Source organism: Syngnathus typhle, linkage group LG4, assembly GCF_033458585.1.
Source record: "Syngnathus typhle isolate RoL2023-S1 ecotype Sweden linkage group LG4, RoL_Styp_1.0, whole genome shotgun sequence".
NCBI lineage: Eukaryota > Metazoa > Chordata > Actinopteri > Syngnathiformes > Syngnathidae > Syngnathus > Syngnathus typhle.
The window spans coordinates 14,632,587-14,650,852 of NC_083741.1; the positions used below are offsets into that span (position 1 = coordinate 14,632,587).

At 43.3% G+C, this 18,266-nt stretch overlaps 2 protein-coding genes across 8 annotated transcripts in view; one reads left to right on the forward strand and one right to left on the reverse strand.

Annotated features, from left to right (window-relative positions):
* Positions 1-2,584, forward strand: part of myo1ea (myosin IEa) — a 32,232-nt gene extending 29,648 nt beyond the window's left edge. For both annotated transcript variants that reach the window (XM_061276271.1, XM_061276272.1), the window contains 2 exons: positions 914-1,083; positions 1,173-2,584. In XM_061276271.1, coding sequence (XP_061132255.1) covers positions 914-1,083; positions 1,173-1,249 — 247 coding nt within the window. In that variant the 3' untranslated portion in view covers positions 1,250-2,584. The remainder of the gene's footprint in view (positions 1-913; positions 1,084-1,172) is intronic.
* Positions 2,585-2,998: 414 nt separating this feature from the next.
* Positions 2,999-18,239, reverse strand: rnf111 (ring finger protein 111). Of its 6 annotated transcripts, none has more exons than XM_061276277.1 (15): positions 18,144-18,239; positions 14,638-15,590; positions 12,445-12,577; positions 10,581-10,735; positions 9,539-9,733; positions 9,059-9,435; positions 8,610-8,850; positions 8,148-8,505; positions 7,190-7,315; positions 6,984-7,101; positions 6,240-6,320; positions 5,307-5,402; positions 4,977-5,063; positions 4,588-4,691; positions 2,999-4,216 (listed from the first exon to the last, which is right to left on the reverse strand). In XM_061276277.1, the coding sequence occupies exons 2-15, from the start codon at positions 15,512-15,514 to the stop codon at positions 4,099-4,101; spliced, it is 3,066 nt and encodes a 1,021-aa protein (XP_061132261.1). In that variant the 5' UTR covers positions 15,515-15,590; positions 18,144-18,239; the 3' UTR covers positions 2,999-4,098. The 6 variants fall into 6 exon arrangements, with proteins under 6 accessions (XP_061132261.1, XP_061132260.1, XP_061132263.1 ...); XM_061276276.1 differs by having other exon boundaries at positions 9,059-9,438; XM_061276279.1 differs by lacking the exon at positions 4,977-5,063 and having other exon boundaries at positions 9,059-9,438.
* Between the last annotated feature and the right edge of the window lie 27 nt (positions 18,240-18,266).

Sequence of the window (18,266 nt, forward strand, 5' to 3'; positions counted from 1 at the left end):
CCATTTGGCGATGACTAATTGCCTCTGCATAGTCATTGGAGTATTTATTCAATGATATTCATCTTAAAGTCATACTAGTAGGCCAAAAGAGGCACAAGTAGTGAGTGACAAGACCTGAACAAAAATAGATTGCATTTAAAATGAAAAGTCTTTATTTTATTATTATTTTTTACACAAAAAGTAATATGTACACAAATTGCATTTAAAATGGAAAGGCTCAAGTTATTATTTATTTTTTTGCACAATATGTACACAATAATGGTGGCAAGGATTGTCACACAATTTAAAAACATATTTTGACCCTCAACTCTGAATGCTTGTCCCTAAGCATTCATATAATAAAAGGGAAGGAAAATGGAAAAAAATATCACAATAGCAAAAATGTCAGTGTTTCTGTTAGCCTCCAGACTACCACAATGAAAAGTGGGTCTTTTTTATTCAGCTACAAAATTGTAGGAACATTGAACAAAACTTTAGTGGGAATGCATTTAAACAATTTTCAAACCTGACAGTAAAACAGAATACTTGTCACCATTTTCACTCCAGTCGTTTAAGTGGAATAGCATTCATGGAAATCCTTGTATCTCATCATTCACACAGAAATATGAAAACAAGTTGCTGAACTCGTGACATTATTTGCACTTCATTTAAATGAATTTACAAACCAATGTCATGTGAAGGGATGTGTGTCTCTCAGCATTTGCACAATGACAAGACAAATACATGTGGTATATTTTTTATCCTGTGTGACTGAGGAGTTGAAGTTTGTATATTTGAATGCTTTTTTCTTTTTAAAAATCATTTTTGGTTTTGTTTTTGAGTGGGGGGGGGCAGGGCTGGAAGGGTGCAATTATCATGTGGGCATGCAGGTGGCGCTAATACACGTCATTACTGTTTGCTGTGTCTCAACCAGAGCTCACCGACCATCAACCACCAGACCTCCACCAGGCGGCGGACGACCCAAGCCTGCACCCAAGCCAAAACCTCAGGTGCCCCAGTGCAAAGCCCTGTACGCCTACGACGCCCAGGACACGGACGAGCTTAGCTTCAACGCCAACGACATTATTGATATCATCAAAGAGGGTATGTGGACATTACGAATTCTAATCATTCTATCGGATTGCAAATGAACGGCGTCCAAAAGAGACCATTTCAAATGTGGATTATTTCAGACGCTTCTGGATGGTGGTCAGGACGTCTGCGAGGGAAGCAAGGCCTTTTCCCCAACAACTATGTGGCCAAGATCTAGAAGGACGGACGGACAGGATGAAGGAGTTCCTATGACGTTCCTCCCGGTGGAGCGTCAAGAAGCACTGTGGGATTTCTAGGTGAATCCTCCACTACTGCCTTGCATAATCCATGAATGTAAACTCTCTGTCAGTCAACTTCCCCAACACAAGAGGGACTACTTTGTCCTTTTCGGAAGTGCTGGACAAAAAAAAAAAACACTATTTATTGTATTTATACATGCTTTCTGTCCTGATCACCTTTTTTTTGCTGAGGAACCCTTTCAAAGTTACAGTACACATAATCTGGGAACAGGCTGTGATTTATGATTTTTATTTTTTAAATCCTTACCGTGCGATGATTCCTAACTAAAAGATGGCGTCATATTTATTCTGTAATTGTAAAGCTTGCAGGGAATGGATGTTAAGTCGTGATTTTATACCGTTTTTAGATACCAAAGATAGTCAGCATCTCTGTGTGTACTGTAACCTGAGCACGCTGTCTGTGGTGTGTTAGCACTTTATCAGTACAGGTACTACTACCTTGGACACACACTTTGTTGAGTCAAGTCATGAAGGCCCACGGGATTTTGTTTACACTTTTACACAATTATATGTTCGTCTTTGTGTTCAAATGAAATTCCGTTTGAGCATTTACTCCTAGAACCTGCACTAGTAACACGCTTTGTCCTTTCTAGTAAGACAACTCAGAGCACTAGTGGACTGATTAGGGTACACTAGTAAAACTGGCCAGTCACGTTTTTACACAGTAATCTGGTGCAGAGTTTCTCTAATAGTTAGTTGTCTTGCTAGTATGCCAAAGTTTCCCTACTAGTGTTGGGAAATGTCCTACTAATTGCAATCTGATATCCAATTTAAGGTCGCCCTGGTAGGCCAAAAAAGGCACCAGCAGTATAAAACGTCTTACTGGAGGACAACTGAGGATACTAGAACGTAAACCTTAAGATGGATATCAAATATAGAGTAAATGCTCCGATGACATTCCAAACAAAGAGCGTCGTTTTGTCAGTAAATGAAGAATTGTTGTATATTAGTCTGAATACTCACAGGGTCGCTTTAAGGCTCCTCTCACACATGACGGTGATTCCTTTTTCTTGTTTTGTGTTCACAGAGGTATTTTTTTTTCTTTTTTGTGCACTGCAAGTTGCATTTTTCTTTCGCATTTCCTCACTTGGGTTATGTTTGACTAAATAACCACATGTCGTCCAAATTGCTTTCTCAACTGCTGGGACTTATCACTTTGGATCTTGGATGGTTCAAAAGCATCCTTGTGCAATACAAGACAGGAAATGAAACTTTTTAAAATTTTTATTTTAAATAAAGCATGTATTGTTGAACAGGGTTTATATTTATTTCCAATGCGTGTACCTGAAGAGGACCTTCAGCTTTCAAAAGAGACCCAACGGAGGCAACGAAAAAAAAGTTCTCCAGCCTTATGGGAGGGGGTGTTAGTGATCCCGGGATTTTTCATGTGCCTACCTGTAGAACAAGAGATATCCGGTTCAAATTTACAGTGAACACCTGAGGCGCAGTCGTCCATTTGTTTCGTTTTACATTCTTTTTTTTTTTTCCTTCTGTTTTTACGTTTCGTTTTACAATGGAGGATTACATGTCCAAACGATTTTCGGTCGAAGCAGGAGGTCATCAGTAAAGGATGGTGATTATTTTTTCCATTTAAAAAAATTCAACCCTTTCAATTTTAAACAGAAATACATATTTTCCTCAAAGAACAAAAATGACACCACTCAGAGTAAGAGTTATCCAAGTTTATTAATATTTTTTAAACTAATATAAATCCCACAGAATATGCTTCTGGTGCCTTTGAAGGGTGTGTGATGAGAGCATGTATACCTGCTTTTGATTCATTAAGTACTGCATTTCATCACTCCTTTCAAAATATTTTTCTTTTTTTTTTTTAACAGGGCTTCATAGTCAAAGTGGAAATACATGGCCTCAACATGGCGTCGTAATCACAACTAATCCTGCCGTTTCTCTCTCTTGTGCAAGTTTTATGCCAGTGAACACTTTAGCGTGTCATCTTTTCGCACAGCTGATGTTCAACTACGGACACAGAGGGGTTGGGGTGTGGGGAGGGGGGACACTATGTAGCCATCTAGCTATCCGTCGAGCAATCTATCCGTGATGTGACCACCCGCATGCGTACCTACGAGCCGTTTCTGGACGAGGGTTGTGTAACATTCTTTCTGTGTGAAACAGATGCGACTCGCGTGTTGACAGTTGTGGGGCGTAAGTTGAGAAAATACTGTGTCCAAGTATGTGAATGTGCACTAATACAGCAGCTGATTTGTTAAACATAGTTTCCCCTAGTTAGGAACGTCTAGGAATGCTTTATTTAAAACAAAAACATCTTTCACTAAAAATCCACATCCTCTAAACAAACTATTCAATACAATGATTGGTAAAAATGAACTCTGCCATGTTGTTGTGGAGGCTGACATTCTAGTCTAGTAAAGCGAGGCCTCGCAGCTTTACAAGAGCAACTTGTCCTTGCCTTTAAGCCCGTGGGTAAATGTGCAAACAAATGCATTTTGCAAGGAAACATGCGGGGTAGGAGGGAGGTGGGGGCGGCGGGGAATATGACAAAACAATCCAAAAGCTACATAAAAGCTTTATAAATACATAAACTCTTAATGGAGAAGTGATAGCCGGCACTGTCAAGATGTTCCTAGTAGCGGAGCTGCGCAGGTCTATTCATTGCCTTCTTTGGTTGACTGCAGTACTCAGGAGGAAATGAAGATGAATATGGAAACTAAAGTGTTCGTTAGAAAGAGACACGTGGCACGGATGGGAGGGGCGGGGCGGGGCGGGGGGTAAAAAAAATCAAACAGCATCAACTCTCAGCAGACAACTGCGCCTCAATGTCCACTCTGCAGATGGGGCACTTCTTGTTGGTGAGCAGCCACTGGTCCACGCACAGCTGGTGGAACAGGTGCATGCACGGCAAACGCCTGGTTGGGAAGAAAATTATTTGGCCACTCTTAGAAGTTCAGATTTGTAAATTATGCTGAATACATATGAATACCCTCTTTGTAGTCTAAGGGGGGGGTCATGTTTGGCTGAGGTTGAAATGATGGGGTCTTTATTTGGTGAATTTGTTCTTCCCCCACTCCAAATAAATGCTTAATTCATTAATTATTAATGCAATTATGCTATTGGGCCAAGACACATTTTGTCACCAGAGGGTAGGCCTTTCGAAAAATGCTGTGTAAGTGCCAAGATGGCAGCCCAGTGGGACCTCATTTTGAGACACTCCTGGGTTTTCTGCAGATACCTTGGAGGTTGTGAAAGTGAGAAAAGTGAAATGAGGTTGGGGACACACCTGACGTCCTCCCCCTCCTCCAGTATGGACAGACAGATGGTGCATTTCTCCTCTGTGTCTTCGTCCGCCCCCTCGTCTTCATCCTGCTTGCCGTGCAGCTTTCTCTACAAGTGACAAACATTTGGCGACATCAGAAGCCACGTGCAAACAATCCCATTGTTTAAAAAAAACAAACATGAAATTTGCTCACCTAAAGTGACTGCTATAGATATTTAACTATATGCAAACATTTTACTGAAAGAGTTATCTATTCTTAAAACACTGCATTCCATTTGGGGACAGAGAGAGAATGGTCCTTTTGTCCTGAAAAGAGGAAAAAACAACATGGCCCCTCCCCCAAGACTACAGCTAACACTTGTTTCCAAATTGATTGGGTCATTATTTCTCACCGATTCAGGGCTTGCGTGCATATTTTTCCCAATAGAGGCCCAAGCTTCGGGGGTTAACTGTTGGTCAATGTCTCTCTCCAACACCTTCTGTATTGGGTGGCAGGGTGTTAGACGGCCCGTTTAGTTACACCTAGGGAAAGCCTTCCCCAACAAGATCTGCATTCACAGCTAAAAGACACTACAGCACTTGGCTAAGTGAGTACAAAAGACCACTCTGTCCCAGAACACACGGTAAGAGCCAAGCAGCACGACACACAAACGGATCAGGAGAATGCATACAATAGGCGTGCGTGTTCAATATGCTGCTCTGGACAGCCCAAAATGTCTCACCTTTTTGTATTTGTGTGGGTAAGTGCACCTCTCTATGGTTCCCTGAGAGGCTCCCCGGTTCACCGTCCCCAGTCTTTCCTCTAAATGCAGCAGGTCCTTCAACAACAAACAGACACTCAACGCTCCTCATCGCACGTTGCCTCGCTCGTACACCGAATGTGTGTCTTTAACACCGCCAACTGCGAAGCTGAGCTGCAGCTCTTGCGTGCATGTTCAAACAACAACATGCATAAGAGAGTTTTTGTAGTCTTTTAAGTGAAAAGTAGGATTAATATTTAAGAAGTGAGCAAATGTTTACAGTTGTTGGACTGGGTGTCGTCGCAAGACTGTTTTCACATGTTGACATGCACAACATGTGATTCACGGGTCTGGTTTGTTAATTTGAGGTTTTAGCTGAGCCTCAGGCACGGAGAGAGGCATATTTAAAAAAACATGCCTATTGGCCTTTGTCCACGTTCAGTGTTTTCGTGCAATTTTTGAAGAATTCAGCTTAGGGTGGAGATGCGGAAAATTTCGTATACAGGTTACTGGGATCCAGCTTTTCTGGCTTGACGAGACAATTCATCTTTCCGTCCCATCCTTGGGTTTTTAATAACCCTAATATCAATGCTGATATCTGTTAGCTCATCTAAAGTATTGCATATTATGTTAGCATTAGCTTCCGTTATTGTATGGTTTGGCTGAACATGTTGGTGTTCTAACGGAATTCGTTTTTTGGGTAACGCCAACAGTAAACTTCGAGCCATAGCTGCTTCACGGGCTGCCCATCCCTACTTGGCTCAATTAAGTATGCATCTTGGATTCTTTTTGGGAGAACTGTCTCCCAAACTGCACAGAGGTAACGGTACCTAAATTATTCCAATTTTGCAGATGATGTATGTAACTCAACTAATCAGTCTTTAGGAGTAGACGATGCAATCAGTGCGCACTCACCTCGTAGGTTCTTCCAAAGCCAGTCATTCGAGATGAGATGTAGCGAATGTGTGGGTAAGTGACTTCAGATATACCAGTGTGCTGTCAGGAAGAGAAACACACACACGTTAGTTTGAGCTATTACAAAATGACCTTTTTTTCCCCCTCCTTTTTCGGAATTGCGTAATGTTGGCATGATGAGAGACGTTTGGTTTATGATTTTCTTTTTTTCCCCCAAAAAATGTTCAATTATTTTTAGATAGGAGGATATTTGCAATCATAAAATCAACACTTTTTAAGGATTCGTAGGAATCCTGGTAACCTTTTTGTGCACTTTAAAACTCGAAATGTCACATGCCAGTAGCACTGTAAACTGTGTATCCCCCTCCCCTTTCTCTGCATGTATGCTACTGTGATAAATGAATATTATACAAAAGTAAGGTGAAATCAATATGTTCTGTCTGAATCGCTTTTCATCCCACTGTGTCCAAAAGGAAAAAAAATAATATCAGGAAGCAGTCGACCGTATTTGTGCAAAGACTTCTCCTCGAGGCTTCTTGAGTATGCACCTGAAATGCCTGATGAGCTTTTATTAATTGCCTTTGCATAATTCATGCTCTTCGCCGCGCCATCCTTAAAATAAGCAATGTGTGTGTGTGTGTGTGTGTGTGTGTGTGTTGGGGGGGGGGGGGGGGCATCAATGATCTTAGACACAATTCAATTAAAACAGAGTGGTATTTATGCAAATGTATTCTGATGTGTTACCATGAAGGGGATAGGGAAGTGGTGCAATCTGGAAGTGGGGTGGTAATGGTGCAAGTGGGAGTGCAGGTGCCCCGAAGGGTACGACGCCACAGTCACTCCGGCCTCGATGCCGAGCTCCCTGTAGACAAACACATTTGTCACCTTTCAGTAATGGTCTTGGCGGTAGGCGTGAACAGAAAAGCGTGGAAAGAGAATCCGACACAAACCATGCGGTTCTCTGCTCCGGCTGGCGTGGGTGGGAAGACATGGTCTGCGGCACGTGGATGTGGTGCCCGTGGCCGTAGTTGGGGTGCATTCTGTGAGGGTGGGGAGGAGGACGCTCGTGTGCTCGCCTGCAATGAATAAGCCATACAGGATTGCTAATCTAATTACAATTCATAAGATGAACCCTAATATGCATTAATAAGTAATCACTACAATTACATCTAAGCTTAGCTGAGCTTCGGAACGTCACAAATAGCCGTGGGTCACAATAATATACACTAACATTATATATACACTGGGCGAGACAATTATGCTCAAAGGCAACATTTGCGTTTTAAAATGCATGTGGAATGGAACGCCGTCCGGGCCAGGTCATTTGTAGTTACAAAGCTGAAATGCTCATTTAATAACAAAATGTTCCCTCGATCAATTTACTATAGCACTCGCTCGTACTCATTAAGGTTGCTGGTGAGCTGGAGCCTAATCCCAGTTGACTGGTTGCCAGCCAATCGCAGTAATATTTTTTTTATGATAAAAGAATTTATGAGCGAACTTGTTATAAAAGAAATGAAGCAAATGTGTTTACAAAATTCTATATATTTACAACTTCAATTCTAGTATTATTTAAGCAATTAACTAATCCCCTGAAAAAATAAAACAATAATAAAACAATGAGAAATGAATTTAATTTTATCCAATTCTAAAAAGGGAATAAATTCATAAAGTGAATAATACTGGACTCTTAAGAATGTAAATGCTCAGTGGTCTAGATTAAAAAATGCAGCAGGCAGTCTACGGGCCCAGAAGAGTGAGATTGGCTGGTGTTGGTGCTTTATGGTCCTGTCTGTTTTCGGTGTTTGTCTTTACTAAAATACAAGACCTTTTAGGAGGGGTGTCAAGACTTTCACTATTTGGGGTGACTCGATATCCGAGCGTTAACGACACAGAGGTACTACTAACGTGGGGTGCTGCATCATTCTGCGCCTTTGAACCTCCATCCTCTGCAACATTTCGTGTTGATGGAGCCGTTGAACTGATCCTAGTGGTGGCATATGGTGTGGCAGGGTCTGGTGGTCCGGGGGCAGGTGCTGCGTCAGCGGGGCACTGGAACCGGAGAGGTGGTGGGCGGCTAGAGGAGGGCCACTGGGTACAGTGTGGCCTGACGGGTGGGATTGCAGCGGTGGATGAAAGGAGTGGACATTGTGGGGAAGGACATAGTCGCCTTGTGGAGGAGGCTGAGGTGTAAGTTGAGGGTTCCCGTGGGAATGAGGACAGGCAGTGGAAGGCTGATGATGCAATGAGCGTGCCAGCGAGCCATCTGTGAAGAAAATATGAAATAAGTCAACAACAAATGTCCATTGTGTTTGCAGCCCATATTTTCCCCGACTTAACCATCTGACAGTTGATCACGTTCATACTAACATGAGGGGTGTATGTAATGTCTGCATGGCTGCTGTAGCTGTGTTTGAGGCTGGGCCGCCATGCCGGAGCTGAAAGAGTCGGCCGCAGCTGGCTGGCTGGGGCCAGGCGTGGCCTGGGAAACGTAGGGAGGAGGCCGGGAGGTGGAGCCTGGGCAGCAGGGGTCAAAGGCTGACGTGCTGCCATGGAAACTAGCACCGGTGCTTCGAACGCTACTGTTGCTCAGGTCCACTGGCAGCGTTTGCTGTGAGGAGAGGGACACATTTCAATTCATTGCTCATTTATGCTTTATAACGGTCAACCAAGATTAAAAAAAAAAATGTTACTAGTAAAAAAGAAAAAAAACAGCCATTCCACTAGAATGCTAAACCTGATATATGCCAGAACTAGCTTTCCATAATCACATAGACTTTGTCACTATTGTGTTAGCATGCAATGCAGTAGAGTATTACCTGCTCGTGGTAATGGGCCGTGTTGTTGCCGCTTCCGCTATTGCTGCTCCCGCCGCTCACTCCGGCACAGGTTGCAGGCAGCGCACTGGGCCTTTCCACAGCACAGCTCGGCTCTTGGAATGGCAGGGTACCCGGGGGCTGCGGTGTGGGGTGGTGGACATGAAGGACAAAATGGTGCGCGTTGCCGTGACCGTGCTGGGAGCCGTTGGCCTGAGAGGACGAGGCCTGCATGCAGCTCGAATGGGAGTGGCTGAGGGACAGATGACTGGGGGAGGGCCTTCCGCATGGCGAGTGCTGCTGACAGCACGACGGCAGCCTGGGCATGGCCGTGCCTGTGGTGTCTCCCGCTGAACCTGACAAGCCTGATCTGCTGTCATCTGCTTAAGACGAAAACAAAGGCTACAGTTCTCGACCACCTTTCCTAGATAAATACAGCTTCCATGAAAAAGAAAAGCATCAGGTCGCAACATGCCGTCTTACCCTCGGCGGCTATTCGGGTCGAGCCACTCTGCCTCGGTGTGCGCATATTGTTGGGGACTGAGCCTGGGCAGCTAGTGGAGGGACCGGCGGCATCATTGAGCTCTGAGGTAGAGGCATGCTGGGAAGATGACGACGAGGACGACCTGACTGTTTGAGGGAGAATGCTGCCAGAGGTTGTTGGCACAACTGAGAGGTCTAAAATCAAAGAGAGATTCCAGAGCAGATATAACATATGGAGAAAATGACTGTATGCCAAAATATGCAGATATTGACAGTGAAAGCTGCCGTAACAGTCGTTTGTCGTTTCTTGCAGGAGATAAAGAATATATACCGCCGTCTGTTTGTCTTCTAATATCCCTCGCTTGAATTGTAACACTGCCACATACAGTCCTGATACTCTGCCTCAGCTTAACATCCATTTCCATTTAAGAACAAAGAGTATAGATCAAGTTGGTGCACGTGCCACATTTTGACAATCTATTTAAAAAGTCTGATTAAAAAAAATGAATACACACTTCCATGTGTTCATAGTTATGAAAGTAAGCCTGTGTGTGCATGCATGTGCATTATTGTTCAGAATGAGTGCGTGCTGGTGAGCCGATGCTTAACAGCCAAGGAGAAGACCGATTCTCATTAGCATTCTGGTGTGCCCACTCCATTGACTTTACTTATTCACAAATTAATCTCGGGCTCCATAAAAAGTCTCAACTTGAACATTCACCCATGTTTCAGATATGAATAAAAAATCCCACATTCCGGTAGAGCAGAGAGCTAAAAGTGCAAACTCAACATGCTGGAAAATGTTATTTTCTAATTGTCTTCAGGGTTTTGTGCCAAACGGAGGGAGTTCATAAAAGTCGCGCCTTGCAAGTGCTTTCATAGTGTTGCCTCAGTCACCCTTTCACACTGTGATAATGGTGTGAGGGGTGTCATGGGAATAAAAACCAAGCTTTCTCAAAATATTCATTCGACTCTTCTGCTTAGTGATAGTTGAGCTCTGATGGCAGCTCTGAATGCTAACTCGGCCTTATGTTTTCCTTACCATCTTCATCAACAGTTAGGTCAACCACCTCTCCAGAGTTCTGACGCAGCGGCTGGATGACGGTGGACAGTCTGTGGCGTCCTCGTGGCTCCTGGAGACGGCTCTGAGAGCAACTGTTAGCCCATATCCTACCAAGACCACCCAAAGAGCGCGACCTAGAAACAAAGGTAGGATGATGGTGCTTATACATTGCCCTCAGCAAAGGCACACTAGCATTTCGCTGGCAATGTTTGCTTTGGGGCTGCATTAAATCTATCCTGACATACTGTATATGTTACCCAAAACGTTACTTAAGTATCGACCAACCTGTCCCGGCATCTTAAATATTCCTAAAATTTCCCCAAATACTGCTTTTACATTGGAAAACAATGATTTGATTTTTGCCCATTTTCTGACATCTTATAGACTAAAGCAACATGTGAATAATCCGTTTATATGTGTGCATTCTTTGCACTGTTGAATTGTAATATTTTTTGGTAGGGAAGTTAATTCAAACCTTTTTCTTTTATTTTATTATTTGTGTGGGATGCCATGGAGCTTTGTGGTTGGGGAATATCATTACACCTCTCACCCCACGAGCTTTCCAAACCTACAGAGGTGTGTGCAGGGAAATTGTTGACGCCAAATTGCAACCTCCTTTCATATCCTACTAAAGCATGTAAAAATTGTTTTGTTTTTTATTTTCTGACTTTCAATTTTAGGACAAACGCACACAAATACAAAATGTCAAAATTGTGCGATTGCCAAGTGGTACGTAGAAGAAAACACAGTAATTGGCCAGGCTCCTCAGCTCCAAACATCCACAAGGGAAGGGTCCCTAATTAAGTAGACTCTGGATTATTTTGTAAATATCTGCTTGCCACCATAAACCCCTGAGGATGGGAGGGGTGAAACCTGGAGGACAACATTTCACCGTAAACATGAACATACTAGTGCTATAGGAGGTAGCTCAGCAAAGCAAAACAGCCTGGAAAACCATTAAACAACAGAACACCCAAGAAGGAATTATGATGAGGCATAATGTCAGCACATTGCATTGAGATAGTGGCAGCCATTTTGTTAAATGCCACATGACTTTTCATCTTTCACATATGAGCTTTGGCAGGTTAGTTAGAATAAAACAACTGTTATCCACCCATCTGTGGAAAATGTAGGTTGCACAAACTATATGTACGTCACATTATTTATATACAAATTTACTCCTGTGCCTTAAATTAGTTCCTAAATGAAACCATCGATTCAAATGTTGCTAAAGCCAACATTGTGGTTTTAAAGTCACGCTCAAGCAGACAAGCAATGTTGGGACAACGCATGTCCTGAGCTCAACTTTAGCATGAGACCAGGGGCCGATCAAGTGTGTTTATTATTGATTCGTATCGAGTACGCCGTTCGCTGCGATCTGGGCGGGACGTCGCTCGAAAGCATCCCACTGTGTACCGCAGAAACACTGGAATGTTCTCTGAAAGCATTGCTGCGCTCGGGAGCAGCAGCAACAAAACAGCCAGCAGACTGAACAACATGTATTCACAGGATAGAGCTGCTCCCTGGGAAAAATGTAGGCCCAGTACAGACAACTGGGAGAAGATGTAGTTGCTTAATCACCAATAAGCATGGGAAAGTCCAATGACTCATGCATTTTACCAAATCAAAATGTTTTTGGAGATAACAAATGCAATACAAATGTGACTGTTCATCATGACGTCATCCGAGTGGCAAAAACTAGAGTGTTTCCTGATGGTTGAGAAGACAAGCTTGAATGACCAATTGGCTGCAAATGCAAGCTGCAGCCTGGCTACCTATTTAGTCAACATTTTTCAAACAAACAAAGGCATTTTCGAAGAGTTCAAAACAAAACGTTGCCTACCTGAAACTATCTCCAATTGTGACGATTTCCACCTCGCTGTCTGTGGAGGTGACGTTGATCTCCTCGCTGGCAGGGACGGCAGGTGCCGGAGCTGGAGTAGCGTCGATCACCACCACGTCCTCATCCAGAACGCCTGTGCACGTGGACGAGAACGTGACATGCATGTGAGTGAAACGGCGGTTTTTGAACATTGGTTCATTTTGTCTCAGACACATTGTTAAAAGTGACTCAATGAATCATTTTCCAAATGGATCTATATTGACTTCACTGTCCAGACTGTTTTTCGGTGTCACTAACTCTAGAACTGCGATAACTGTTTTGCTCTGCAGTGGTGCTTTTTTTTTTTATACGGTTGCGAGAGACTTGCAACTGAAGTTCATGATTCCCATTGGAATTTCTAGTCTGACTGTCCCCTGAGCACCGCTGCTTAGCACCCTCTCCAAATAACCGGTGAGGTGATTCCCAAAACAAAACTGATTTTCAGGACTGGAACTTCAGCCCAGTTTTGCTCAAGAAATTAAAACACTGCGCCGACTTGATCACGTTTTGAAATCCGATTTACGATTGAAGAATGGACAGGCTTAGATATAATAAGTCTAATAATTAGATCATTTAAAATCATAGTGCCACTCCCAAAAAAACGCTATTCTTTATTATGTGACTAGGTCATGCGTGAGCTCGTCCAAGACAATGACAAATTCATCCCTAATTGTGCAGTGAATTCCAAAATGAACCACAACAGCACTCATAATTGTGATTCAAATCGGCTTTAGTTGTACAACCCGCTTCCACTATTCATCGGCATATTACATTACATTGCATCACTTCAACTGAAAAGCATTTGTTCGTGCAGGACTGCATTTTATTTTGGCAACACCACAGATTGTGATGCCTGCAAGCACCGTTATAGTGCTTTAAAACCAAGCGCATAAAACAGTAGCATTAATGAAAGTGTCAGTTTGATACAATGCATATTACAATATGCAATAAAAACACTGTGTACCACCTGTTCAATTGGAATTGGAATTCTTCGCAGAGAAGCCATGTAAAAATACAGCAGGCTCCATTTTCTACACACATTCGGATCACGCCTTGGTTAAGTTGTCTCGTTTCCACTGACGGTATTGACCTTGCTCCACTCTTTTCTTCTCTACATTCAAAACAGCCACGACTCTCCTACGCACCTCCTTAGTGATGTCACGTTGCAAGCGCGCACTGCACGCACGCACCAACCAAAACTAGGGAGAATGTGATGGATTGCTATAGATGGTGCTTGGTTTGTGGCTGTTTATTTCACCGAGAAGACATGAAAAGAATAAGTCCTTTGGAGGTTGTGGAAACGAAAGCAAACGTGCGTAATACCACAGACTTTTGTTTTTGAAAATGTGCCACTTGAGATCCACTGCAAGCATGTTAAGTTGACATGACTATCATTAACTTTACAGATTGTAACTCAAAAGCATTTGTTTGTGACTGCAAGCAAATTGCATGTCTCGACCCAATTATTGGCCTCCAAAATATTTACAACATGTTTTAGAACTGGGCTACTTTTTTTTAGAATTACAAAGAAGGAAGTACTGAGAGGAAAAAAAAAGCAAGGAGAGTAAAGATGGTTAGATTTGTCGATGGAAGCGGGGCTTAATATTGTATGACGATAACAGCGCAAAACAAAGTCCTCCCGTCAATTGTAGCAATACGTGACCCTTCGCATGGACATCAACACAAAATGGGCTAACCTTGCACACACAAACGCAACATACCTGACAATAACAGGTAAGCATAAAGTTCTCCTCTCAATTGTGGTAAAAAGACGTGCCGCTAGACAAATTTAATTACAAAGACATATATTAAAACAAACCAAAACAACCAGAATGTTGAGCTGTAACGCTTATACCTCCATGGCCAGTCACAGAAAGGGGGATGATAAAAGGCATGCTGGTAACTTCAAAGAAGCCGTGTCACATTAATTACTGAAGTACAGGAACACACAAAACTTTTGTTCCACCCTTTGATACTGGAGGACTGCAACCCAATCACTGCTCAAATCATTGTAGATCCTTCACCTGCCAATATCGCTACTATTCCGCCAGCATGGTGATGTAAACAAATGGGATCAGTCATGTGACATCCGGTGGACTATTGATACCCAGATGAGCAATAATACAGAAGTAGAGCATCAAAGTTACTGGTTACCTGCGGCTACTGCAGCACTGCTGGGCTGGCTGCTGGTGCTGCTGACATCCACGTAGAGCTCATCTTCCACTTCGGTTGAGGAGGGGGACGACGAGCCACTGCTCAGCTCCTCGCTTGAACTACTTGTGCTATTGAGTAAAGCATATTTACGTCGTGCAATCACTTCCCGTTTCTTCCTCTGCAGTAGTAGTCGCTCCTTTTGCTTCTGCGTACGCTGCCCTCCCCCAGGAACTGATTTCACAAATCGTTTCCGATGCAGAGTCCGCCGACTGCTCAAACAGGGCCGATTCAGCAACACCGGCTCCCCCTCGGAGCGCACCCACTTATGCGAGCGGGTCCGCCTCGTTCGACCCACAACGGGGCGAAGACCAACTCCGGTGGCTGGTGTCGTGAGGGCGGGGGCTTTTTGTTGGCCCCCCGTCGGTCCAGCTTCCACATCCTCCTCGGAGCTCAGTGTCTCCGAGTCACCGAATCGCAAGCTGGAGGAAGGGGACGAGGCACAGTCACTAAAAGATGACTCATGATTGTGTTCATCCTCGCTAGAGTGTCGTAAGAGTTCTTCCTTGGGACGCTGAGGGGCCACGGAGGTCTCGCTAAAATGTCCGACTTTAAATGAACAGTCAGACGGTCCAGCCTGTTGGACTTTTCTTTTTCTGCGTCCAGGGAGGCCTCGCTCCGAGTCCTTGTGAGCCGCCGTATCCCTCAAGGTCCGACGCCTCGATTCGGAACACAGGGTAGCAAACTCGCTGTCTGCCATTCCAATCACCTCCATGTTGCTAGAGAAGTTCTTGGCTGCTTCGATAGGCTCCGGGTTCACCAGCGGCTCCTTCAGATGCTCCTGTCTGCTGGAGGCCTCAGACGGCACTTCACTCTTCATAGTGGCAGCTTTGTCCGCACCGAGCTAAGAGTGCGTGCGCGGTTCCAATGCTTCAAACCATTTCAACTCACAACACCTACAAAAGCAAGAAAGAAAAACACGACAGTTAAAGTCATTGTGCTGAAAGCCTACTATTAGTGACTTCATCCTGAGAGCCAATAACTGAGATGAAAGCTATGCTAAATAAAGGCCATTTAGAAATGGTCTGTTTTATTAACAGCGATAAATTCAGAGGGCATGTCGAGATCCGCTCGAGCAGGATAATATTAGATGACATAGAACGTTAGATGCTTTATGGAGCTACAGATGCGCCCCGCCCGAATGATAAAATGATAAACATGGCATAACAGTTCTCACAAAAAGACAGAATTGTTATATGGAGTGCAAAAAAGGAATCGTCGGGTTAGTTTTCTTTACTTGGGCTCAGTACAATGGGATGGGATGCCCAACCCGTGGAAATTAGATAAAAAATGTTTTACTGTCGAGACGAAACTCTTTTTTACACTCTCGATTTTGTTTTAACTCAGTCCTCTGCATCTCGATCTTGGCCTGTTTTAATTCCGTTTTTCCCCCACATGTCCCTAAGTAAAGCTGTTACGGAGGAGCCTGGTAACATTACAACATGGGAATAATGTTACCCACTTGTCAGTCGTTGCAAACTGGTCACCTCTGTTTCCTTTTCGCAAATGTTGGTGACCCCCGTGCCAGACATTTTTGACAGCATGTTTTTACCGTGTTGAAATTGCCTTGTTTTGTTGTTTAATGTCATACTTGAAAGGTGGGCAATAGGGCTGCCAGGATTAGTTGAGTATTCACGTGAAAATCATTGAATAGTGGACGAGTGGTTCATGTATGCACTTCTTTGGGGGGTGTCAAACAGGCTACAGTGTGTGTTTGATGTAACACAATGTCCTGTTGCATGCTAACATATTGTAGCGTCTACTGTGGATTAGTCAGTGATGCTCGACCATCAAAAATAAAACATTGTGGCTGATGCCTAATTTCATTTCTGACAGAGACGGTCGGAGTTAGCACACACAGGCACATTGTAACACGATGTCTGTTAGGTGCGGCAACATACTGTTGTGTCTACTATGGATCAAAGAGGCGTTAGTCAGTGAACTCAGGTTTATTAACAACCGAAACACAGTTTTGCAAACCCGTGATTGACAATGATGCAGGAAATGTCGCGAGTGGTGCTTTCATTAGCTGGTAAATCTGGTCACTCAGGAAAAGCCATATTTGCCATGAGCGCTCAATGCCAACACACGGCAATAAAATGTTACCTAGTTTGTTGAAAGATACTAATTTGTAATGCTGTACAAAGAAAGATCTCCTCTAATCTTAATGACAATTTGATTGTGTAGATGCTAGTGAAGGAAAACATTTTCAGATCCAATTTAAATGAAAACAAAGTTAAATAAATACACATGTTTAGTTTTCTTCAGCATTTCACATATTTCTTTTGTATTTGAAAATAGTTTCATATTATTTGTGCAACTGCATCGCGCATATATTTTTGGTTTAATTTTGAAATGCACAGAACATTCATAGCAAAAGAGAAAAAAAAATCTAAAGAGACCTGCATCCCAAACTGATTGTTCGTCATCAATGATCCACTATACATTTACAATATTGTATTACAGCATTGGTCAGTTGAACTGGATTTCAAGTAATCAAAAAAATATATATATATATAGCTCATGAGCCACACTATCGCTGTGTGCAATTTTCTTTCTCCAGCTCATCATCAGAGGTCACACGACACACTCTGTTCACACTAAGAATAAAGATGTATCCTCCCTGAGATCAGATGATGATATTAGGGCCAACAATGCTACTGATGCTCAAAGCAAATGCTCTCAAACGTACTTGCAACTGTAAAATAAGTGGAGCTGCGCGTTTGTGAAAGCAGTAACTGGATCTTCTTTCGGCCTAGTTAAAAAAAAAAAAAGAAGAAGAAGACGGAATAAACACATGAATTTTCTTAACCAATGCAAATGCGAGTCATGGCTTCTAGGGCCATTGGTGAACAGCTACTATCAGCTGTCCAAATAGCTTCCACAATAGCTGTCGAAACCACGATGAACTTGTTTTCGTGTAGAAACGCAGGAAACAGTACCAAGTAGCTCATCGGAATGATCATTTGCGACAGCAGTTTTAAAAAGGCGAAACTACACGAGAGAGCTAGTAGTCACATACTGGTCCACACAGAAAACAACAGAGATTGTACATGTTTTTCTAAATGTAGAATTTTCAAACGCGTCTTGCGGTTCGACGTAGAAGGTTAAAACCCAGCAAGAAAAAAAATGATGACATACGTCGAATCGGGGCATTAATATCAACGTTAACACAAACCGTAACTCGGCAGGCCTACATACAAGTCCCAATTGTTAATGGCTGGGATTGTGAAACTGACAACAGTCCCGATGAGAGCTGAAAAGCAGCATCGAAAGCAATGGGCCCTGAAGGGCTGCGTGCTAAGCTAACGTGAAGGCTAGCTCAACTCCAGTAAGCAAATAGGCAATTTTCCATCACTATTTAGACCCGCGATCGTCTCGTTTTAAACCAACAAAGACAGAGCAACATCTCTACAGTGTGTCTATGAAATAATATAGAAATATCTCACTCTTAGCCCTCGACGAAGTTCCCATTCCTGCCTCTCGAGTCGACACTGTTGTTTACCCAGCAGGTCGTCTGTACGCTCTCGCTGGCTACAATACTGGGTTTGTATTCGTTGCCGCACGGGGGC

Excerpts from the sequence above, each read along its gene's own strand:
- rnf111 (XM_061276274.1), bottom strand. The coding sequence starts at position 15,514 with ATGAAGAGTGAAGTGCCGTCTGAGGCCTCCAGCAGACAGGAGCATCTG. Across the intron at positions 8,851-9,058 it reads CGGCCCATTACCACGAGCAG|CAAACGCTGCCAGTGGACCT; the intron begins GTAATACTCTAC and ends CTCTCCTCACAG. Across the intron at positions 7,102-7,189 it reads CCGGAGCAGAGAACCGCATG|GGAGCTCGGCATCGAGGCCG; the intron begins GTTTGTGTCGGA and ends GTTTGTCTACAG.